The 25,356-nt window shown below is 38.1% G+C and overlaps 2 protein-coding genes across 4 annotated transcripts; one reads left to right on the forward strand and one right to left on the reverse strand.

Annotated features, from left to right (window-relative positions):
* Positions 1-981: 981 nt before the first annotated feature.
* Positions 982-7,335, reverse strand: zmat5 (zinc finger, matrin-type 5). 3 transcript variants are annotated; one of them, XM_088355308.1, is made up of 6 exons: positions 6,990-7,335; positions 5,116-5,295; positions 4,925-4,987; positions 4,743-4,823; positions 1,884-1,986; positions 982-1,820 (listed from the first exon to the last, which is right to left on the reverse strand). In XM_088355308.1, exons 2-6 carry the CDS (start codon positions 5,240-5,242, stop codon positions 1,682-1,684), a joined length of 513 nt encoding a protein of 170 aa, XP_088211434.1. In that variant the 5' UTR covers positions 5,243-5,295; positions 6,990-7,335; the 3' UTR covers positions 982-1,681. The 3 variants fall into 3 exon arrangements, with proteins under 3 accessions (XP_088211434.1, XP_088211435.1, XP_088211433.1); XM_088355309.1 differs by having other exon boundaries at positions 6,821-7,335; XM_088355307.1 differs by lacking the exon at positions 6,990-7,335 and adding an exon at positions 6,691-6,839.
* On the forward strand, positions 6,842-23,618 carry ttc33 (tetratricopeptide repeat domain 33). The gene is made up of 4 exons (XM_088355305.1): positions 6,842-7,298; positions 15,672-15,753; positions 17,028-17,159; positions 21,963-23,618. Exons 1-4 carry the CDS (start codon positions 7,060-7,062, stop codon positions 22,320-22,322), a joined length of 813 nt encoding a protein of 270 aa, XP_088211431.1. The 5' UTR covers positions 6,842-7,059; the 3' UTR covers positions 22,323-23,618.
* Positions 23,619-25,356: the final 1,738 nt, after the last annotated feature.

Genomic DNA, 25,356 nt, shown 5'->3' on the forward strand with positions numbered 1-25,356 from the left:
ATGTTTTAACAACTTAGATCCGGCATATCAAACATACAGACGGCGGGCTGGAACTGGCCCGGTGGATGATTCAATCCGGCCATATATTTCTGAAAAAGAAGCTATTCTTTAGGTCAAAGTAGAATTATTATTTTTTTTAATACAAACCAAACGCTCCTCCCTACTAAAGGCCAGTAAAGGCGTAAAAGAGTCGACATCCAGGAAAGGTTTTAACTATTTTTGGGACTTATTTTTGTGAGCAAGTGACTTTGTGAAAAACAATAATAAAACGAAGAACCGCTCAAGGTTATGGAATAAACACCTGAATGACATTGTTCAATCTGCTTCTACTCAGGATTTGGCACCTGATATTCATGAGCTTGTAAAGACAAAAAGATGCAAAGATATAGGGGGCAGCAACAGCGAGTCGACCGAAGGAGTACATAGAGAGGGGAACAAGGTGTGATGGCACGACATTTGTCTGCATGAATGATAAAAAAAATGTATTCATCTGGTGTCATGTTGAGGCAGCACGGCGGCGCAGTAGTTAGCGCGAGTGCGGCGCAGTTCTGAGGTCATGAGATCAGACCTTCTGTGTGGAGTTCGCATGTTCTCCCCGTGCTTGCATGGGTTTCCTCCAGGCACTCAGATTTCCTCCCACATTCCAAAAACATGCATGTCAGGTTAATTGACCGGTCCAACTTGTCCCTAGGTGTGAATGAGCGAGTGACTTGTCTGTGTGCCCTGCGACTGGCTGGCAACTACTTCAGGGTGTCCCCTGCCCACTGACTAGAGTTGGGATGGGCTCCAGCACCCCCGCGACCCGACTGAGGATGAGCGGTGCAGATAATGGATGGATGGTGCCATATTAAAGACAATACTGTATAGTGCAGTATTTTCTCAGTATGAGTAGGCCCAGACTGGTAGTTGATGTTATTGCCTGTTCACTGCTAAGACTTATTTTGTCATTATTTTTCTATTTATTTAGAAGCATTACGACAATTGAAGCAAGCATATCTTTATTCATAGCTCCCACCTGATTTTGTTGAGTGTGGTGAGTTGGTTCAGATGTAAAGCAGCATTTATTCAACAGGTAAAATAAACAGCTTGTTAACACATTTGATGCCAAACATGAAAATCGTTGTTTCCCATGGCTTGTGAATAAATGTTTTATGCATAGAAAATATGTCTTGTCATCCATGATTATAATATGTAGGGTAGGCTACCGAAGGTATAATACTGAAAAACAAATAAAAAAAACTTAAATTGAATATCTTTTACCGATCCGGTCGGCCTGAGAACCAAAAGTCTGGGTCTAGCCCCCAGGCCAACCTGGGTTTGACATGCCTGACTTAGATGGTGTTATAGGATAAAATGAAATTTTTGCCCCAAAAAAAAAACATTCATATTGAGAAGTTTTATGACAGTAATACTATACTTATCTATATATGTTAAATAAATTCACAATAACAAAATGTTTTTGCTCAGCCACAAATATTTAGAGATTGTGAAAGTTCTTCACCTGTTTGCTGGGCTTCTATACAAAATTCCCACCTAAAAAAATATGTGAGACTGAATAGAAGCACCCTATGACGATATTAATCAAAGGAAAGTAAACAACAAAACATTCCTCTGGCTTTTTTGCAAAAATAAATATTTAGTAATTTTACAACGCTGGGTCTTACAGGGGCAATCTCATCAGTCATCCCCATTCCACGTTGCTGTCGACCTTCCAGCCGCCTGCAGGTGGCGGCACCAGCGATGGCGGTAAGTCCACGATGGAGAAGATCTGCGGCGGAACTTGGCCCCGAGTCCTATCCTCCTCCTGCTCATCTTCCACACTGCACAAATTAATTTTTCAACTCCGAGTTCATCTGACATTCGTCCGTGCCACTGGACCGTACCTTTTGCTAGCCTGGCCACTTCTCCTTTTCTCCCTGGAGGTCAGCCACGCCTCGGCGCTGGGTTCTGCCTTGCTCAGGTCCCCCTCAGAGCACAGTCTCTCATCTAAGTGATAGAGTCATTACTTATTTACAAATGTCTGGACCGGATTCCCAAGTGGTCAGCAGTGAGGGATGGTCTGATTCTACCTCATTAGTTGGAAAATAACAATTTATTCAAGACAGATTTCATGTAACTATTCTAACCAGTGTTTCCCATACACCATAAGATTCTAGCGAGCCGCCCGGATTTAATTGGTCTGGCCAGAGTCTCAAACTTGTATAATCAAAAGGTATCTATCTATCTACCCTGGTCATATCCCTCAAGAAGGGTGACCGACAAGACAAACACAGACAATAACAAATAAAATAAAAAGGGGAATAAATAGCAATAAAACACTCACAAACATTTTTGGGACCATGGCCAACCCAAATGCCTAAACACCCAAACAAGTTAGGCACCTCGGCACTTAAGTTGGTCACGCTTTCGTCCCTCCAGATGAAACTGGACATAAGAAAGCGGCCATGTCACTGGGGTCAGGGTGACACAACACACTCTTCTGTTCAACAGCAGGGCCCGACAGCTTTAACTGGTTTACCCCTGCCGCATCATATAGGTGCCCTGCCCATCCCTTAGAACACGTCTAAACATCCCACTATCCTTTTACAACACCTCTCCACTCATTCCTATTACCAACAAGAGCTCGAGCTTCCTCTATATTTAGACCTCTTTCCTGCAGTGCACTCATAACACCATCCACGTCAATCGCGGCCTCCCCCTTGGTCTCCTTCCATTTACTTCGGCTACAAAAGGTATAATAATGATAATGATAATAATAATAATATATATGTTTTTACTTTTATTCATTTATTTATACATTCATTTATTTTTTCATGAGATGCATTTTTGATAAATACATCTTTCTTTAACAGGGTCCTACAGTGTCAGCCCAGTTAAATTTGTAAGGCTTTTTTTAATGCCTTTTGAAATCAAATTTAAGACCAAGACGACAAAAGAAATAAATAAATAAAAAGGAAAATGTTTTCAAATTACATTTTGGTCCAGTTAAAATCATTCTATCTGAAAAACAGCACTCTCCAAAGATGAAGACAAGGAAAGCAATACATTAAAAGAATTAACATAGCTTCATTGATCCTTGGTCAAAATTGACAGACAACTACTGATTCCATAGAACCCTTCTGCTACATTCATGAAGCATTTTTATCATGATGCATGACAAAAATGATTTTTTGGGTCCAGTGTAAAACTTTTTAGGGAAAAAAAACTTCTACATTGATGACCCATTTTAAGTGGAGCATCTTAAAAACACATACTTGGAAAAGGGTAACACCTTTGTACTCCCTGGGTGTGGACAATTAATACTGTTTTTAAGACTTTCGAAATTGGATTTAAGAAATTTTAATGCCAATTAAGGCCTTATTTCTAGACTAATTAATTCAGTGTCTTTTAAGACTTTTCAAGGAACAGCGGGAACCCTGTTCAAATAAATGTATTTTGAGAGATTTATTGTTCAAAACATAAAAATTGCAACTATTCAGATCGACTAGAAAAAAAAAATTCCAAGCTTTATTTTTGGGCCACATAGCCCTGCTTTAGCAAAGTGCTAAAAGACAATTGCAATTTATGTATTATCACTGTAGTTTTCAGGAGTATGAGCAAACACTATCGTTATTTGTTGACAGATTTAATGAATTATTACTCTTTATACAACTCTTATATAACGCACTGAAGGACAATCTAGGATAATGGAGAAAAAAAGTTGGAGATAAGGATTTATTTTAACACATCAGTGCCAATATTTACGTTAAATACACACCTAACTTAGCATCAGCACTAGTTTTGTCAGCCTGCATTGAAATCAAATACTTAAATAAGATCCATTATTTGATCAAATTCACAGCTTTCAAAATACTGGATCTAGTTGTCAGCTCATCTGTAGCATTTTGAATTGTGTTAGCATCAGACTAGACTAATATGGTTTTGTCTAGAAATGTTTGCTAGCACATCTTTACAGACTGACACAAGAATAATTATTGATACCGATATCACTATCAACGTCATTGAACATACAATTCTGATTCCTTTTGCAAAAAAAAAAATCAAAAATTATTGATTTCAAGAATTATCGTGAAATCCTGACTTAATTTTATCCTGAATATTGCGTTTTCTTAATGACAATTTTTCATTTCTGTACTTTCAGGCACCTTATTATTAAATTGACCCGGATGTTTTTTTTTTTAAGTACAAGTGCTCAATTAAGCAGGCCCTGCCTTACCTCAATAAAGGTTGGAAACGCTGCATTCAACAAGCAAGGGCCAGAAGCATGATTTATTTACAAATGTCTAGACGGTATTTGGCTCACGTCCTTTTTTTATTTGACGAGCAGTGCGCAGTCTGGGGGTGTCTTCATATTTTTCTAATCAAGCAACAAATCCCCTGGCGGCTCCTTCTATGGTAAAAATACATCAAGGGACAACGTGGCACGCTGACAAATTTAAGGCGGTGGGTTGCAGTGGGAAGAAGTGACGCCACATTATGAGTGATTTTCTGTACAAGGACAACTGTTGAGTAGCAACGCTGCATTTAGAATACAGATAGCACAGGTTTGGAGGAAGAATGTGGGTGGATGGGTGGATGGGTCGGTGCGCGGGTGGGTGCTCGAATGAATGAATGTATGTATGGATGGATGGATAGATAAGCTACAGGGATCACTGGTGGATATTGTAACACTCTGTACTTGAGGGTTTGTCTTTGTTGGTTTTGCAAAGGATAGCAGCGCCCTCATGTGGCTAGCCACATACCTTCAATTTGTCTTTGTAAATTCGATATATCTGCCTCCGTCATGTGAGAAAACCTGCAGCTGGGGCCAAAATCGCAAAAACCTTAAAACACAAGGCACACACATGCAAATTACATATTCAATCGTTGGTATCCAAACATGTTGACAAAACTTTCCAGTTGAAAAAATATATTTTGTGTTTGCCTCTTTGGAGGAACTTCCTGCAAGGTTTCTTAGCTTGTTCGTCCTTTAAAATATCTGCATATCCTACAAAAAAAGAAAGAAAAGCATCATTATTTCAGTCTGACATGGCCACAAAAACGTGAAAGAGAGAAAATACAAGTTAAAAGAAGTCAAATGCTTTAAAATGACCGATTTAGATTTCCATATCCCACCTCTGAAATTGTCGTACCAGGCCTTTTTAGCTCTTTGGTGCTGCACACCAAACAGATGTTTCTTTCTGTTGTGCATGTTGTCCTGAAAGGAGCGCTCGCAGTAGTCGCAGAAATATCTTTTACCCATTATCCCGGCGGTTCTGGTCTTTGAAGTTAAAACGGTTATCTTTCAAACAGCCCCTGTATCAAATGGAAATAAATCAAGTTACTTACTTATGATTTAATAAATAAGTAAAATAAATAAATGAAATCATAAAACATTGAGGGAAGACTTTGATTTATCTCTTATATGGACAATAAAAACTAAAGGTACAGAAGCACTGTGGTAATTAATACATTCAAATAAATACATTCAAATACAAATAAATATTGTTCAAATAGAAAAAAGTAAAATAATGTAAATTTAGTTATTATTGGCCATGATTTTAGCTGGAGACCCCATAAGGCAAATTGGAAAAGAACATTGAAGTCATGAGTAGATACAGACATATATTTTACCAACAACCTTTCATATATTGTACAGTTCATTAATTTTGCTAGTTATTGTTTAGAGATTAGGGGAAATTCTTACAAGATCAATATATAATTGCTTATTCAATTACAGAAGAAAGCTATAAGTATTGTGCATGAAGATGGGTTTAAACATATTTTTAAGATGTTAAAATTTGAAGGGAAAAATAATCTTGAATCTCCATTGTTAGAATACAATGCAAGTAAGGACCAACTCCAAACAGATATTTAACAGTTGTTTATCTACAGAGCAGACACTGATCTTAAGGGAATGCAGCTGAAAATGTATTCATTTGTGGAAGGATTTAGATGATGAAATACTAAATGTATTTTATACGAATATGCTAAAGAAAATTATTGGATCAACTGTTTCTTCGGGGATTTTATTTTACAAGAGTCGCTAACAATACTATTGTAAGTTTGAAATGCAATTTCTTCATCCATCCATCCATTATCTGCACCGCTTATCCTCAGTAGGGTGGCGGGGGTGGGTGCTGGAGCCCATCCCAGCTATCTTCGGGCAGTGGACACCCTGAACTGGTTGCCAGCCAGTTGCAGGGCACACAGAGACAGACCACTCACTCCCTCATTCGCAGCTAGGGACGGTTTGGACTATTAACCTGACATGCATGTTTTTGGATTGTGGGAGGAAGCTGGAGTGCCCGGAGGAAACCCACGCAAGCACTGGGAGTACATGCAAACTCTACACAGGAGGTTTGATCTAGTGACCTCAGACCTGCGCTGCACCGCCGTGCTGCCCATGCAATTTCTTCCCTAAAAGGAAAAAATAAATGGACTAAGGGTAAGAACTTAAAGGCTTTAGTTTTCCTTTAGCCACATGTGTATGTTTTACATTACAGTACTACATAATACAGCTGTTTTGTGCATCTAATTTGTTCCCTTTTGTAAATTAGTCGTTGCTGTTGTTTTCTGTACCGCGCCTATAAAGAAAAGCCACAAAACAATTGAGAGCTGAGGATAGCTTTGCAAACGCTCAATGGATCTGCAGAAAACCACCATTACCCGGTGCTTCCGTGATATTATTTGTCAAATAGCCCAAGTTACCTTTTACGTATCACGTTGTGATTTATGATGTTAATCCAGAAATCACTAGGAGACACGTCCTAAAATCTGCATTTGAATAAAATTGGCTTGGCATGCTGGGACAAAAAAGTCAGCAATTGTAGATGTTTACATTTAGATGCGAGGAACGGGTCGCTTGGTGATGACGTGAACACGTGTGCCAGGCATGACTAGTCGATAGTCCGGAGAACCTGATAACTCTTGGGTTTGTTTGACAAGCTCGTCTGTGGTATGCGCAAAAATCCATTACTACGAATAATAACGCATATCTTAGTAATTACCACGTGTGAGTTTTTGTAGTGCAGGGAGTTTTATTCTTTAAAACGACAGCACCCTGTCTGCGCCGAGGATATGGCGTCCTTTGGATGGAAGAAAAGAGCGGGCGACAAGGTGTCCAAGTCGGCGGCTAGGCAGTTCGAGGACGCCGCCGCGGACGGTGGCTCGACAGCAGGCCGGCGGAGGCTCGACGACGACGGACAAGTGGACTGGGAGCGGGCTGTCAAACGTCGCCGAGAGGTCCTTTTGGAGGACTGCTCCTCCAAAAGCAGAGCGCTGAAAGAAGAGGGCACCTTGCTAGCAGAGCAAAACAGGTCCGTTTCGTGTGTTATTGCTTTTTAGCTGCACTGTGTAAATGCTGTCAATAGGTGGCACCATTCTAAGGCATACCTGTTAACTTGGAGGGACTAAAATGCGCCCAGGTTAAGATGAAAAAAATTGTATAGTTTCCCCGATGACTGTTAACCGTTTAAGTAAATACAGTATGCGTAAAAAATACAAAAACAAACAAGGTCTAACCTTAACGGGTCTACATAAATGATGGGTACGCAGGGTTATGAGGGTTTCTTTAAAAACGTGATCTATTACCAGTTACATGTTAATAATGTAATCAGTAACGTCATTCGAGTACCACAGCATTGCAGTAACGTACAGGGTTGAGGACGTAGCTTTAAAAAATGTAATCCGATACAGTCATTAAAAATGTTATGTAATAAGTAACCTAATCCAAGTACATAACATTACCATAACGTAACCTGATTACTTTCGATTACTTTTTAAATTAAATACCAACTATCCCAATAAAACACAAAGTCAACATAATTTGAATAAAATGACTACATTTTTTTTTAGATAAATGAACAGCATAACCTTGAAAAACAATTGGAGGAAACCAAGGTCAGGTAGTTGCTTGTAGCTCTACAAGAACTGCTCTATTTTTAACCATGTAGTATGGTTGAAAATCAGACGTACATGGCACACAAGATATGCTCTGTTGTAGTTCACATTAAGAAGCAAATATGTTTTTAAACACACCAAGTGTTAACTTTCTAAATTCCCAACAAACTTTGGGATGTCTTGCGCCCAAGTTTTACTTTTACTTGTTTAAAGTAGGGATTCCTCATGACTATATTCAGATTTACATTCTGTTTGTAGAAAAACAGGAACTCAGATATGTGGCCTATCGCCTGGACAAAACGTCAACCCAGTGTGGGTCTATCTTCCTCTACGCTTGCGAGAGCTGGACTCTCGCAGCAAAGCTGGAAAGGAAAATCCAGACCATGGAAATGCAATGTTACAGGAAACTTCTAGGCATCAAATACATAGCCCATGCGAAAAACTAAACGTTGCGCAACACCGTCAAAGGGCACATTAGACCCTATGAAGAACTGCTGTGATCGAAATTTGGTCGAGAACTGTTAGAATCTTGATTCTTTTCAGAATCGGAAATCAGTGCGCAAATGAAAACTGCAGTGGTATTATCACGTCACAAGATCATCAGGACTGGCCAAAATAATTCTCCAGGTTACAGTCCAAAGTGGTGGGAAAATAGGGAGACAGACAAATAACTGGGTCGACAGCATCAAGGAACGGATGGGTGCCAACTTTGCTACGACCCAAAAACAGGCCAGGAACCGTTAACAGTGGCGAAAGCTGTCCAGAGTTGCGCCCTGTCCCAACAACCCAGGTGGTTAAGGGATCTGTGAACTGTGGAATCTTACGAACACAACGCAGTACCTATATACTCATAGCAAGACAGACTGTAGAATCAAAACAAAGATGATTCAGGTAAACACGTTTACTTCATCTACCAAATTAACAAGACAAACAATTATTTCACCATCTTAATTCTTTACCTACTTGCAGTAAATTTAGTGTTTCTTATTATACGCAGCAGTGTATTGTAATTTCTTTCCTTACCAAAAACAATATAATTAAAAACAAAACATAATATACAGGAAATACATACAAGTTGACTGGTATGTATCTTTCCTCCCAAGAACTGGTATACTTTTTTTCCTTCCATCATTTCAATAAATGTGCGTAAAAACTAAAAAACAAAACAAAGTCCAAATCAATGTGTCACGGTTGCTTTGGCGCCCAATTGCCCCGCCCATGTGGCGCCAGCTGCGGCTCGTTGACAGATTGGCTTCCCTTCTATTTAAGCTCAGTGCTCTCACTCACCCTTTTTCAAGCCGCCAACGAACCTCTGAGCCCGCAAGACGTGGGTTTTGACTCTGTCCAGTTTCCTGCTTATGTTTCCTGTCCGGTATTGTTCCTGTCTATTTTCTTCTGTTTAATATCGATCTCCAGTTTCGTTCCCGTCTAGTTTGTCCTGTTTAATTTCGATATCCAGTTTTGATATCAATCCTGTCTGTCCCGTCCTGTCCGGTATTGAACCCAGCTGTCCGATATCTGCTCGGGCAATTGGTATCGATCTCGTCGACCTCTGGTTTCCTGTCATTCCATGCCAGACTGCTGCCTTATGTCTTCCACCCAACAATCGCCGAATTACTGTCGTTTTGGTTAACGTGCATGCCTGCCCCATTTCCCGTAAAATAAAAGCTTGTGTGAAAAACGTCACGCATTTGGGTTCTCCTCCAGTTCCAGTTCGTGACACAATGAGGCATACTTGTCAACGTCGAGTGACTAAAATGTGTACACCTCGAGCTAAAAAATCACAAGTCGTACTTTTAATCAATATGTTTAAAAAGAATGAATAAAACAGTTCTTAACTTGAATGGTCCAAATAAGAGAGGCATGCCTGTCAACCCTGAGTAACAAAAGTGTGTATGGTTCAAACTGAAAAAACAAAGCCATGATTTTATCCTAGTAAAATCTGTTTTTTATTTTGGGGTTTTATTAAAGGGATAGTGCGTATTACTTGACAACAAGAGCTGCCTAAAAACACAAGAAAGAATACAAACTACGGAAACCCATAGTCAACAAAATGCACCACAGCATTTGACTTCTAATTTTTTTGCCTAGCCTTTTTCAGGATTTTGGGTACCCGTAGCAGCAAGATGGTGGACAATTATGTCCGCTCCCGTTTGGTGAGCCTCACGTAAGGCAAAATAAATGCTAGTTCCATCTATCCTATTTTTGGTTTTCGGCCAAGCAATTCACATTTTTGATTGCGGACCTTTATATATATTTTTTGTGCATGCCTAATATAAATGTATCTTTAATAATATCAGTCAGTGATGAAACCTCAAGACTTACTATCTTAATATGGGGTTTTGCAATTTGAAACAATCAATGGAGTTTTTGAGTTTTGGTGTAAGTGGCATAAAGCTTACTGATGCTGGGAACATTTTTCTGGAATCTTTTGAAACTTTAATTCCAGAAGATGATTTAAGCCAATTACATGAATTCTAGTAAACGTGCTTATCCTACATTCAAAAACTAATCATTAGAACAGGAATACTCTTCGTCTTTTTTTTTTAATCAACCGCAATTCCCTAATGTCCTCGAACTAACTTGGCAAGATTTTATCTGGTTTTTCCAGCCGGAGACCCTTCCCAACTACTTTATGGAGTAACCGGATTCCTATTTACTCAGGCACTGCACTCGATGACATCGAATGCTGTCTGTTGCCACAGGCAACGCTTCATAATTTCATTTGCACGGCAATTAAGACAACAAATGGCACTTCAGGGAAATTTTAAATGTGATCAGATAGTACGCTGGTTTCTATCTCCTTGAACCTCTTTGACAGGGGGTAGTTTTCCACAGTCATCTATTGATTTATGAATTTATAATTACATGCATTCCTGAAAATGAAATAAACAGGAATAACTGACTAAAACATGTCAGGTCAAGTCATGTTTAATCGTATAGCCCTTAATCACAAAAAGTCTCAAAGGGCTGCACAGACCACAGATGATTGCAAACCACCAACTATTATGACACCATCCCCTGATGTAAAACCTACATGAGAGCAAGGAAAAACTCAAAAACCTCAACATGAGGAAAATGAAGAAACCTTGAGAAGGGACTGCACATGAGGTAATCCCCCTTCCAGGATGACCAGGCTGCAATGGATGTTGCAATAACAAATAATACAAAGGTATTGTCAACATGAAATACAGGTTATACATATGCTATAGAATAGAAGTGTGTTTTAAGCTTAGATTTAAACATTTCCACCGAGGTTGCAGATGAAATCTCAGGGGGAAGAGCATTCCACAGCACTGGGGCCCGAATGGAGAATGCTCTTGAACCTGCGGATCTATTCTTGGCTCTTGGAATCACTAGTAGACCAGCATTTTCAGAGCGAAGGCTCTGGACCACAACATAAGGGGGAATTTAATCTGAAAGATATGAGGGAGCAAATCCATGCATGATTTTGTATACTACCAACAGAACCATAAAATCACATCTTAATCTGATAGACAGGCAATGCAGGTTAGCTAAAATCGGGGTAATTTGATCAAAGTTTCTTGTCTTAGTTAAAAACCTCGCTGCAACATTTTGTACCAGCTAAAGGCTCTTGATTTCAGACTTTGGGAGATTGTAGAGTAGTGCATTACAGTAATCGAGACGGGAGGTAATAAACGCATGCATTTTGATCTCCGCATCCGACTGAGACAACATAGGGCGAATTTTAGCAATGTTGCGAAGATGGAAAAAAAGCTGTTCTAGTAATATTCTTAACGTGTGTTTAAGAGAGCAGATTAGGGTCAAATATGACACCTACATTTCTGACTGATTCACTCTGGGTGATATTACATTTGTCAATGTTCAGACCAGTTTTTGAGAACAAGTCACGGCATTTAGATGGACCAATAACTAACATTTCGGTCTTTTCAGAGTTAAGGTGCAAGAAGTTGAGTGACATCCATTCTTTTATCTCAGTGAGGCAGCCCTCCAAATTTCCACAGTTTAGTGTGGCAGATTCCTCCATCGAAAGATATAGTCGAGTGTCATTTGCGTAACAATAGAAACTGATATTATACTTGCGAATAATATCATCTAATGGAAGTATGGAAATGCTGAAAAGAAGGGGGCCAAGTACTGAACCCTGTGGAACACCAGAGGTAACACTAAAGCTCTCAGATGTCATTTCACCATATTTAACACAGTGTGTCCGATCTGAGAGGTAGGATCTGATCCATAAGAGGACGGTTCCTGAGAGACCAATCCCTTTTTCTAACCGTTCTAGTAAGATATTATGGTCCACAGTGTCAAATGCAGCACTAAGGTCCAGCAGCAGCAAGAGTGATGAAGCGCCGGAAGCCATTGCCAGTAGACGATCATAAAAAATGTATAAATTTCAAATTGCAATACTGTATGTACTTTTATATTTGTTTTTAAAATCCTTTAACTCAGCTCAAAGTGGAGTGGCTCCTAACGGTAAAACAGTAAAATTTCTATTAGCGGGTGTTAAGCAGGGGTTGCCGACTTCTTCCGTTTGTAATGGACTTTGTATTTGTTTTTGTTCTAGCCTCTTTGTTTGTCCGTGTGCACATCAACCTGTTTTAGAGCAGACCCTTCACACAAGCTTGCACATATTGCTTCATACGTTCACGTGGTTTGCTGACTCTTTCCACACTTTCATTTCCTTCCTTTTTGCCCCTATTTTTTTTATCTCAAAAGCTCTCCTCAGCTGTGGGGGGACCAACAATTCGCATCAATCTTTGGAGCAGTTTTCTTTCGTTCAGTGATTCATAGCGAAATTTTTAGCTTTCCTTCAGTCGAAGTGTTTCGTAAGATAAGGGGAAAATGTCTCATGGCAATTTTTGTTCAAGAACCACCTCTTCAGAGTTGTTGCTTTTCCGCAGTCCTTCCGAAAAATTTAGATTGCATCCGTAACTAAAATGTGTAACAAAACCTATCATTTATTCTTCAATCAATCGATCATTAAAATAATCACCAACTAATTTAGTAGTTAAACGTTCATATGGTTATTTTTTGAGTTGAATGTTGTTAGAAATTTTGCTTCTATGTTGTATGTTTTCCTAATATACTGGACCGTCTCAGAAAATTAGAATATTGTGATAAAGTTCTTTATTTTCTGTAATGCAATTAAAAAAACAAAAATGTCATACATTCTGGATTCATTACACATCAACTGAACTATTTCAAGCCTTTTATTATTTGAATATTGCTGATTTTGGCTTACAGCTGAAAAAAACTCAAAAATCCTATCTCAAAATATTAGAATACTTCCTCAGACCAAGTAAAAACATAATTTTATAACCGCAAAACTAAATCAAACATTTGAAAATGCCCATTGATGCACTCAGTACTTGGTTGGGAATCCTTTTGCACGGATTACGGCATCAATCCGGCGTGGCATGGAGGCAATCAGCCTGTGGCATTGCTGAGGTGTTATTGATGCCCAGGATGCTTTGATAGCGGCCTTCAGCTCATTTGCATTTGTAAGTCTGGTGTCTTTCATCTTCTTCTTAACTATACCCCACAAATTCTCGATGGGGTTCAGGTCAGGGGAATTAGCAGGCCAATCAAGGACAGTGATGCCATGGTCAGTGCACCAGTTACTGGTGGTTTTGGCACTGTGGCTAAGTGCCAGATCATGCTGGAAAATGAAATCCTCATCTCCATAGAGCTTTTCAGCAGATGGAAGCATGTAGTGCTCTAAAATCTCTTGGTACACAGTTGCATTTACTCTGGACTTGATGAAACACAGTGGACCAACACCAGCAGCTGACATGGCTCCCCAAACCATTGCTGACTGTGGGAACTTCACACTGGATTTCAAGCAACTTGGATTTTGCTCCTCTCCAGCCTTTCTCCAGACTCTGGCGCCTTGACTTCCAAATGAAATGCAAAACTTGCTTTCGTCTGAAAAGAGGACTTTGGACCACTCTGCAACTGTCCAGTGCTTCTTCTCCATAGCCCAAGTCAGACGCTTCTTCCGTTGTCTTGAGTTCAGAAGTGGCTTGACCATGGGAATACAGCTATTGTAGCCCATTTCCCGGACACGTCTGTGAACTGTGGCTTTTGATACCTGGACTCCAGCTTCAGCCCACTGTCTTTGAAGCTCCCCCAAATTCTGGAAGCGGCTCTTCTTCACAATTTTGTTAAGGCTGCGGTCATCTCTCTTGGTTTTGCAGCGTTTCCGGCCACATTTTTCCCTTCCAACAGACTTTTTGTGGATATGCTTTGAAACTGCACTCTGTGAACAGCCTGCTCTTTGAGAAATTTCTTTTTGTGTCTTACCCTGCTGATGGAGGGTATCAATGATGGTCCTCTGGACAGCAGTCAGATCAGCAGTCTTCCCCATACTTGTGATTTAGTTTACTGAACCAAGCTGAGTGTTTTTAAGGCTCAGGAAACCCTCGCAAGGTGTTTCGAGTTAATTAGATGATTCAGGTGATTAGTTGAATAGCCTACTTGTATACTTTTTCATGATTTTCTAATATTTTGAGATCGGATTTTTGAGTTTTCTTAAGCTGTAAGCCCAATTCAGCAATATTAAAATAATAAAAGGCTTGAAATAGTTCAGTTGATGTGTAATGAATCCAGAATGTATGACATTTTTGTTTTTTTAATTGCATAACAAAAAAGAAAGAACTTTATCAAAATATTCTAATTTTCTGAGACAGTCCAGTATTTCATAATAGAAGACAATTTTTTTTTTAATTGAAATCTCAATGAAACATTGTGTTGGTCAAAACTTGAATTTCATCTGTTCTTAATTCTTGGCTATTTCTGGATTCTTGTTAAAAGAGTTTATTTTAGTGGAAAATACTCATGACTTGAATTCAGCGATTTATTTTTTTATTTTTTTTTACACACTGGAAAAGAGAGATCAATGTTTTTCCCTTTTTGTTGACGCCATATGGATTAAACAAGCAAAACATTATCACTAATGTTTCTTTTTACAATGAATTATTGTTCTGATTAAAAAACAAACAAACACACAAATTGAAATAAAAATTGTTCTGTCCATCCCTCTGCTACCAAATAATACAGTACAAATAGTTCATGGTTTTCAATGCCAGTTTATAGCAAATTACAAAGTGCACGTTTTTTATTAGAATTAGTAAAATCTGGAAAAAATAAAGAAGCGTTAATTTTGAAATTGACAATGTTGATTGTTCCTTGATTGTGCATATGTGCCATCTGCTAGATATTTGGAGAAACAGCATGTTTGATGTGCAAGTTTCAACAACGAGGTCTAAAATACACTTTCGACTTGGAAATGGCACACTGAAATGCTGCTACAAAATTTGTTAAAGATCTTAAATTCTCTTTATTAATTCAGAAATATGATTTTCAATGTTTGGCTGCTGTTATCTGATTAATCGATTTTGTAAGGTAATAACACATAATGTACTGACGGAGGTGTTGAATTTGCATAGTGATGAATCGTAAGGGCTATTTTTTTTTTTTTTTTTTTTTTGCTGATTGCTGCTTTATTTTACCCTTATGGATTTTTGGGGAGATTTTGTTTTGTTTTGGGCACGTGGATTTGTAAAAGTGTATACGACAACTGTACGTAAGGTTGACGTCTCAATAATAAGTGCCTTTATTGAGTAAACATGCAGCCTTTTTCTTAGCTTACATAACACACATCAAACAAGCATGTGAAGACATCTGGACTTTCTTGGCAAATTCTAAATCTTTTCAGTCCTAGTCATCAAATTCAACACAAACATTCGCAGCGGGCATATAGGAGTCACAAGAACTTAACCCATTATGTTCTTTTGTTTTTCCAGGCACAAGGAAGCCGTTGAGAAGTGGGACGAGGCCATTCAACTGACTCCAGACGACCCGCTGCTGTATGAGATGAAGGCCCAGGTAATGTCTCTGATTAGGAGCTGATCAGTAAGTTTAAAAAAAGCAGGATATGTTAAAAAAAAAAACTTTCCATTTACTGGACTATGGACCCACTATTTACAGAGGAATGGCCCAAAGATAATTTGATGTCCATTAGGAGGGAAAAGAACAAGCCTTGGAATTATATTTTGGTATAGATGACAATGAGATTGATCTATTGGCTTATTAACATAAACCACAACAACAACAAAACAATCTGTTAGTCTGTACTTACTCATACTGAGCACTTTACTTCTTGGTGTGAATGTGAGAACTTCAGTTGAGAATAAAACACACAAAAAGGGTTGGGCCTTTTTGAGGATAACGCAATTTGATTACTATCTAGGGGTACAATTCCGATTATGAAAGGATTATTGATATAATTTTCTATATATATTTTCCCCCCACAGATTTAAACACTCGTAGTTTTTAATTACTGTGCATTTGTAACAAAACCAAAAGAGTATTTCGTTCATTTCTACTACAGTTGCAAACTAACAACATAGCACACAAACGCTTATTTAAAGTCCAAATGACTACTTCAGTATCTGACATGATTGCCATCTTCCTGCTAAGGATACCCCCATGAACCTTGTGAAAGGCTGGCCCAAAAAATGAGAAGATAAATGGTGTGGTATGGTCACTTTGAGGCTCTGTAGTTGCTATTCTTCCTTGTTTTTTTACAGCGCTCGTTTTCGGTTTGACGACACAATATAGCGGCTTCAAGTGGTCATATATTCCACAGTGTCCTTTCAAAAAGTGTTTTGTTCCAGTTCATTTCCATTCTTTATGAAAATAGTGTTGAATCTCACCTCTTAGGTGTTGTTTGTATCACAAAATGAAGTTAAAGTGTCACAATTTCATGTTCTGCAAGCCAAATCAGAAAAAGGGAACTTGATGGAATGAGAACTTTTTTACAAAGGCCTACTCAAGCGTGTGTATCTTGGCGGAAACAGGGTTTTGTTTCTTAGTTCCCTTCTACTTTTTTATGTTTTATATGAAATATTTTAATAATCAAAATTTGGACCTTGACAAATTCATCGAGAACTGTTCACGTCAGAATCCTTATTCTTCTAAGATTTGGAAATTTCCACCACACATGTGCAGTATGTAAGTAAATTTAGTGTAAATTCATACTCGTGATTTTTTTTATATCGGATAAAGTCATCAAGGACAGGTAGCAATGAATAGAATATATTCACTATGGTCCTGTATCGACCAAATTTATTTTTTCACTTCTCTTTGTCGGGCATCAGGTGCTGACGACTCTGCATGATGTCTTCCCGGCCATCAAGGCGGCCGAAATGGCCGTGAAGCTCCGGCCGGCGTGGTGGGAGGCATGGCAGACTTTGGGCCGCGCCCAGCTTGGCATGGGAGAAGTCGACCTGGTAAGTAACTATTCCTCAAATCTCATGTATTGTCTCACTGCAATTTTTTGTAATATGAGTATAAACACAAATCTGGCCTTATGAAATTTCCCACAAAATATTGTTGACATTTCATGATATTTAAAGCACATCTTATGAGTCTATTTCGGGAGTTGACAAATTCTAGTTTATTAGTGCAGGTTATTTTGATGTACAGGACACTGCTGTCACTGCTGTCACTGCTGTTATGTTCAATTATTCTTTTATATCAATTATATTATTGTTTCTAATGGGCACCCCTAATTTTTTATCACAAATCCGTGTACAATTTTGTTTCACTTGTTCTAAGTTCAAAGTAACTGTTGTAAGTGGCAAACGTTTTGAATACGTCCGGCCATGATTCAAATCATTTATTGACAACGTAAACTATGAGTACAATACCCACAATTAACACAATTAACAACGTATTCATTTAACGTCCTTCAAAGTCCGATTTATCATCAGATACACCAAAGAGTTGTTTTCCCCGTCATGTTTTTTTTTAATTTCTTTCTTTTCAACTTTCTCTTTTCTTTTTCTCTTTCTCTCCATTCTCTAACATTCATATCTGGTATAGTGATTAAAAAAAATGTAATAATGCGATAAATTTGAATGTCTTTTCGTATGTCATCGATATCAATGGTGGTCTAGATGTTAGGGTTGTGCGCTCTCACCTGGGTTCCATTTCCGTTGCATCTTATGTTTTGCCATTGTGCTCAGCGATATATACCATAAAACCTCGTGTATAACGTGCACCCAAACTTTGTGTTCTCTTTTGGGTAAAAAACCCCCCCACAAATAAATACGGTAATTTTTTTCTGTTATTGAGTTTTGACACTGCCATCTTTTTTTTAATATTGACAACCTATCCCCCAGTTTTGTGAAAACAATAAAATGTTGATAGATACGTTTTGGAATTTGGCCAAAATTTGTTGACTAGAAAAAAAATCCGATGTAAACATCAGAGAGGATGGAATGTAAATAAATACTATGTATTCATAAAAGTAATAAATTATATGTAAAACTTTTTCGGAGTCATCTTAAAGGGACAGTGTGTATTATTATACCACTAGATGTTGCTGTATTGTGTTAACAAAAACGAGTGCTAAAAAAAGCACGAGGAAGAACAGAGATTCAAAGTGATGAAAAAGCAGTTTTTCTTTTCTTTGTTTTTGCCCAGCATTGAGTGACATTTTTGGTTTTAGGGTACCCTTAGCAGCAAGATGACTGACATTTATGTCCGTTCCCTTTAGGTGAGGCTGATGACATGAAAAATGAATGCAAATTTCTTGAATATATATTTTATGAATATTTTCTGTATGATTTTTTTTTCCTAACAGTTCATGGTTTTTTGTTTATTATTTAAATCAATATTGTTTTTTACCAGTATGATGCACCTAATAATACACACTTTCCTTTTAAGGTGCAATCGATCCAGTTTTCTAGAAATCTAATAGTTTTATACTTCAATTAATAATAATTAAAAAAAAAATAAACCTGTTTGATACATCTTTATAAAGTCATTTGGGCCACTAAGTTGTATTTTCTCTTCAATATTGATAACACGACATAATATTAATCCATCTATGTTTTTATGATAGAAAAACTGTTTAAGTATCAATCATATTTTTCAAACCAGGCTGTAGTTGTGACACCCATTTTAGACTTTTTCTGCAAAATTGGACATATTTGGTTTCCCGACCTACTATTATTATATCACCAAAATTAGAAAAAATATTTACAGTTGTTGTTTTACTAATGCCATTTAAAACTACTTTTCACACTGTCAAAACATTGCATGAAATAAAACAAATATACTGTAGTTGTATCTCCTTTTATGTAACTATAATGCCCATGTGAACAATACCTGTACTTGGAAAGTTATGTTTGGAACAAAAATAAAAAAGGCGCAAGCGGGAACATTGTGACACTTCAAATTTGGACACAGACGTCGTCAATCAATTTTATAATGAGCCTTCAGATCAGTTAGTTTTTGGTGCCTGTTTACTACAAATATCCCAAACACGCCCAAAGCTTGAGGCACCACCCGCTGCCAATATTGCCGCTAAACATGCCGCGTCTTGAATATACTGGGTGAGCGAGGGGGAGAAATTATGTGTGTGAAACAAAGGTTGTATTCATTCGCTCTACATAGATATCAGCACCAATTATTTTACAGCAAGAAGGATAAATGGACATTTGACTACTATCAGTGCAGCATCACATTTAAACACCAACTGCCGTATTTATTGGTGTACAAGGTGCACTCGTGTGTAACACGCGCCACCTAATTTTTCATTAAAAATTGATTTCATATTTTTTTTAACTTTTTCTCAGCTTAAACTAAGCTTTGTAAGTGAGAAACATTGAATCCGTGCGGCCATGATTCCAATCATCTATTGACTACGTAAACTATGAACACAGTACCAACATAAAAGTTACAATGCATTGATATGAATTCCAATCCATTATCATATGCAACAAAGAGTTGTTACCCTCATTGTGCTCTTCAGCGTTTATTTATATCTTTCAAGTCAACCTTCTATTTTCTCTAACATTCGTTTCTGGTACCATGAACAAAATTAGCGTGATCATGAGAGAATGTCTTCTATATCAGTGTTTCTCAACTGGTGAGTCACTGACCTGTTCACACTCCCTGATAGTAGATGGCGATAATGCGATATTCTTCCTGTTCAGTCAATCGTCGCGTTCGAAAGGGACGACATTTTATTTTAGTTAGATTAGTTGGTTTTGTTTATTTTTTTCTGCACAAAACAAGGGGGCTCTAAGAAGTTAATTGGGGAAGGAAAAGTGAAAACTGTGACAAAAGCAATCAACTTGAGGAAGGAAACAATTGCGAAATATGAAAATGGTGTATGATTGTCTGCCATTAAAGTGCTACTGGATCGTACTGAATATTGTGTCATATTTCTATTTTTTGAGCTTTTTACTAGTGTATTTATCTTTATTAGCGACAAAATTAAATAGTTATCGATATTTAGGTACATTCTTCAATAATATGTTCAAGATATTTCAGTATGAGACTACTTTAAGGCAGTTTTAGGAGTTTGCTCATATGTGGTGTAGGCTTACATGCGAGTATATCCGGTACTTGAAGTCATTTTGGTTTTGCCGGTCATTTTTTTAATTCATTTTTTCTAAGTTGGACATATTTTACTATTTCTGCTTAAACTGCATAATCTTTTCATTGTGGAAGTGCTATGGTTATTCTTGATTAGGGCTGCAGCTTGTCCTTACAGTGGAATGGTGGGTCCATTAGGATTTAGTGCTCTCACTGCTGCAGTGGCCCGTTGCATCCAATGTTTGCGATTGCAGTCAGTGATATTTTTCAACTGATAAATCATCGCACAAATACGGTAGAATAAGCTAGTGTAGTAACGCTAAACAGTGTATATACCATACCGTCCACCCATAGTTATTTTTTAGGAAATATATCCCTCATTTGTGTTCACCTCGATGCTGGCGGCCAGACTGTGCAGGCCACATAAACTTGTAATTAAATAACTGTGGTGCACTGATGTGACATTTTTATATCTTGTTTTTTTGGTCGTACTAAATAAGAAAGTCAAGAATTATTCTGACAAACTGAAAGGAGCAGAGTGACGTCATCAATTCCACTCCATGCACACTTGCAACTTATAACTTCTTCTATTAACAGTGGAGGTGAAAAGGAGAGAGGCGCGGCAAAGATTTCTATTTTCAACCCAGGCATGCCCGTTCACGTTTCAACCTTTTGTAGACATTTACACGTTTGATTGGGCTCATTATGCTCAGGTCTTTTCCAAAACATCTCGTTCGTTTGCTTTGGGTTTTGCATTTTCGAGATATTATTGTCATACCGCTGCGTGGCATTCTGTGTTAGGTCAGGGACTGCAACATTACTGTATTTTTGGTCATTTGGCGAGGTTTTTCTGTGCTAATGGTTGTAGCACCAGTGACATGTGGTGATGTTCCTGTCTGGTGAGGCACAGTCAGATTTACAAATAATGAACCTAGATCTTATTTATCATTTGATTGGCAAAGAAAAAAAGCAATGTATAAACTGTAGTATAGAAGAAAACATCTTACTTTAACTTATAAATGAACTTTATGTGCTGCTCCTTTTGAATAAAAGTATCAATAGACAGAAAGGTAGATAGGTCAACAGTCAAAAGTCAGTTCAATGAGAGAAGAATTACTGAATGGCTTGACTAGCTGTTAAATTGCTAATAGCATAAATAGTTTTATTGTTTGGTGCTGAGTTGTGCGCAAAATCAAGTACTTTGCTTAGACGCGATCGAACCAACTCTTCTTTTTCCATCTTTCTTGGGGTTTGGCGTTTGGACTCCTGAAGTAAGCCTTTTTTTACTTTCACCATTTCCATGCTACTCCAACAAATCGAAGGGGAAAAAAAACACCCAGAGGAACCACCCGTATTCCTCCTACCTAATGTGTTCCGCACTGAACAGCTTTAAAAAAAAACCATAAGCGTGGTGGAAAATAAATTATAATGGCTCTATGAGCTCTGTTGGACGTTGTTAACACATACTTAAAAGAGAAACTCTGAACATTTTTGAGGATCCCTCAAGCGACACGCCCCACCTTTAAAGATTGTGTTTATTATTCCATCTGAGAAACAAGATAAAATATCCTAAAATGGGGAAAAAATAGATGTAGATTGAGCATTATGTTCTGTGCTAAGAATGTATTTTTTCGCAGTCCAGATCGTAATTGTTTTTGTTCAGCTTGAATTAAGCAGAGCATGACCTTTGTTTCCGCATCAAGGCGCTGCGGTCCTTCAAGGTGGCGGTCCATCTGCATCCCTGGGAACGGGCCTTGTGGCAGGAAGACCTGGCCTGGGCGCAGACCCTACGCCGGCAGAAGGAGGCCGCCGGGGATACCCTCTGCCGTCAGGAGGAGGTTGACCGGCAGTTCCTGGATGCCCCGGAGCTTCACGGGGACTTTGATTTTGAGTCAGACGAGGTGGTTGCAGCGTGCGAGGCCATCGCCCAGCGCCAGGTTCGCTGCCGCCGCGTCGGCCTTGTGATAGACGCTGCAGGGAACATACAAGAATCGGAGGAGGGCGCGTCAGGGGACCTTGCTCAACCCTCGCAGGAAGACTTAGTGAAAGTGAGAAGAGTCTGAAAGAAGGCACGAAGAACTGAGCTAGATTGCAACATGTGTGTGCGCAAAGAACAAATGCTCCAGTAAGTTGGATTCAGAGGTAAGATCTTAAGCCCTAGTCTCAGCCCGACCTGAATTTTGGCGCAGGTGGGGCCTAAAATGTCAGTCATTACGTCTGGGCCAGGCTTCTCTCTCGCTGACTTTTTAAAAAATAAATGTTTATAAAAATGTAGAATAAAATGTATTCATAAAAATGAAAAAGAACTATGCTTTGGCTTATGGCAACTACTTTTTCAAGCTGAGAGCTACTTTTCGTTATTCATTGGCGAAGGGCACAAAGTTTGATATGCTTTTCTAAAATAACTTATCATGTTAATATTATGTTGTTAGTATGTTTTACCAGGTTAATTATCCGTGTTAGGGTTAAATTACTCAATCAACTACTAAAAAAATCCTTTTACTAGAAACTCACAATGACCCAGCACTGGTGAGCTATTTTCAGAAAAGGCCTGCGGGCACCACGTTGGAGACCCCTGCATTAGATGCTTTGGCTAAATTGTTTTTTTTAGGAGGGTCCTTCTTGTAACCAGAAATTGATGACATGGGTTATAGATTTTATGCCACTCCAAGACCATTCAATTTTGCCTCAGGTCCAGTTTTTTTCAATTTACATTTCATTATTATATATTTTTAATATTTTGTTCTCATTTCATAAGGTTTTTATTGCGTTTTTGGCGGTTTATTTGTCATACTTTTTTTAATACATCTTCAAAGTTACTTGTCTTACTCTTACACTGTAAATTCAAAGAACTCCTTTCTGTCTCTTATCCACCCGTCATTATTCTTCCTTCTATCTCTGCCTCGCTCTCTCTTGAAGTGACACACTAGATTCTTGAGGACGCACTTCTGCTGTGGATTATGGCCCTATTTTTTTTATACGTCAAAATGACAGACTGCCTTTAAACGTTGCTGTCAATGATGGAAGATTGTCGTTCGTCGTGCAGACACAAATATTTAAAAGATGTAAATGTTTGTACAGTCTTGTTTAACTTAGAATTTGTTGCAAAAGACAGGCTTTACATTGTTATCATAATTCCTCCCCCCGAGTCCTCACAGATAAGATATGAAATTTCGTGTTTGCCTTAGCTTGGCCTTGTAAATCAAGTTTATTGGTCGGGCTCGGGCTAGGTCGAGCTGTAAGACGAGCCTGAGTCGGCTCGGGCTCGCACGAACTTACCTCTGAGGCACATACTGTATTATTACATTTAAAAACAAATGTATGGCACACATGAAAAATAAAGAGCACATTTACAATTATGACGTCATCCCCAACTTTCTCAAGTATTTTATGACGCAGAAAGCTGTTTATGTTTCACCTTTTTTGCCTACTTGGATGAGGCGTAGTTTTTGTTTTCACCCAAGTTGCATAATGTGAAGACAGTTTTTTTTTGTGTGCAGAGAGATTGAGGTGGATTGAGCATCTGTGTGTACACTACAAATACACCTGCTGACTTAGAATGACAAATTGTTTTTCAGAACAATCATCCTGGGTTTGATCGGTTTTTGGTTTACTTGATGACACGATAGCGTCACCAAATTTGGAATTTGTGGATTAGCCTAATATATATGTGTGTGTGTGTATATATCTCATCTCATCTCATCAGCTGCACCGCTTATCCTCAGTAGGGTCGCGGGGGTGCTGTCACACCTAGGGATATTTATATATATATATATATATATATATATATATATATATATATATATATATATATATATGTGTGTATGTATGTATGTATGTATAAAGACTGAGGCAAGATAAAGAGAGAGAATACCGTATTTTAAAAAAAAGTTATATATCTATATGGATGGGTAAAGATTGCAAGTTTACAAAAGAGACTGCAGTGTAAAAAATGGTAAGATAGATAACGTGTTTAAATGCTACCTAGAAAGGTTCTTAGCTATCTCACAAGAGATGGAGTGCAAGCTAAATTAATTGATACCTAGTTATCAATGTTGTCGTCCAGGCATCAAGATGGTATTCAAACTGACAAAAGATAAACTATAAGATAGAATACTGTCTAGCTAGAACATTCGATATATTGCGAGCTAACCAGGAAGATAGTGTACACTCCTGTGACAACAACGATGCTGATTTATTTAGCATTTGTTAGCTTTTTGCTGTGTGTCTTGGCATTATGCAAATAGGCTATCTAGGTGTCTGCGTTAAATGCTCACTTTGGGGAAAAAAATTCTTAACCCATTGTCAGAAAAAAATTGCAAGATTTTTTTTTTGGGGGGGGGGGAAATATGTTTACTGTCATCTGTTTCATCTCATATTAAGTATTTATTTGTAATCTAAGTAAAATTATTTTCTTCCAAATTATCGACCAAAAGAAATAATTTAGGTCAAGTGTAATTTTCATTTTAATGGTTTGAGTATATTGTCTTTGGATCTCACTGGTCTTGGGTTACTTGTCTAGATATACACAGACATGACAGCTTCATTGGACTTGGATTGTGGATTTAGCTATTTATATATAGATTTTATATGTAAATAAGATTGAGGCAAAATGTAATTCATCGACAAAGCAACTAGATAAAATCACTATTTGAATCAGATTAAGATTTTGCTGTACTGGGTGCTGGTGAAGATGGACACAGCTGATAGTATGTATCGCCCATTTGATGGCCACACCAAAGCGATTTCAGAAAAAATAATTGCCTGTGAAATAAATTTAACCTAAACCACTCGAATGTAATCTATCGTTTCCCGCTTCTGCATGAGGGTCACCTTTTCCAGGATGTCAATAGATGACAAATGGTTGTAAAACCATATGAGAGCAATAAAACACAATCCGACATTCCACGTAAAGATTATGCGAGGGTCAAGACAAGAGAAGCAAAATGCAGAGTGAATTGCTTCAGGGCTTTTTTCCTCCCGTTTTTATTTTTACTTCCTGCAAGACAAAGAGTGGTTTCTTTCAAGCGTCCGTTTTTCTACAATGACAGTGGCAAGCAAAGGAAATCAACATAAATCGGTTTAATCCTGATTACA

The sequence above is a fragment of the Urocampus carinirostris genome, chromosome 16, assembly GCF_059441175.1.
Source record: "Urocampus carinirostris isolate Australia breed hairy pipefish chromosome 16, RoL_Ucar_1.0, whole genome shotgun sequence".
NCBI classification, from domain to species: domain Eukaryota; kingdom Metazoa; phylum Chordata; class Actinopteri; order Syngnathiformes; family Syngnathidae; genus Urocampus; species Urocampus carinirostris.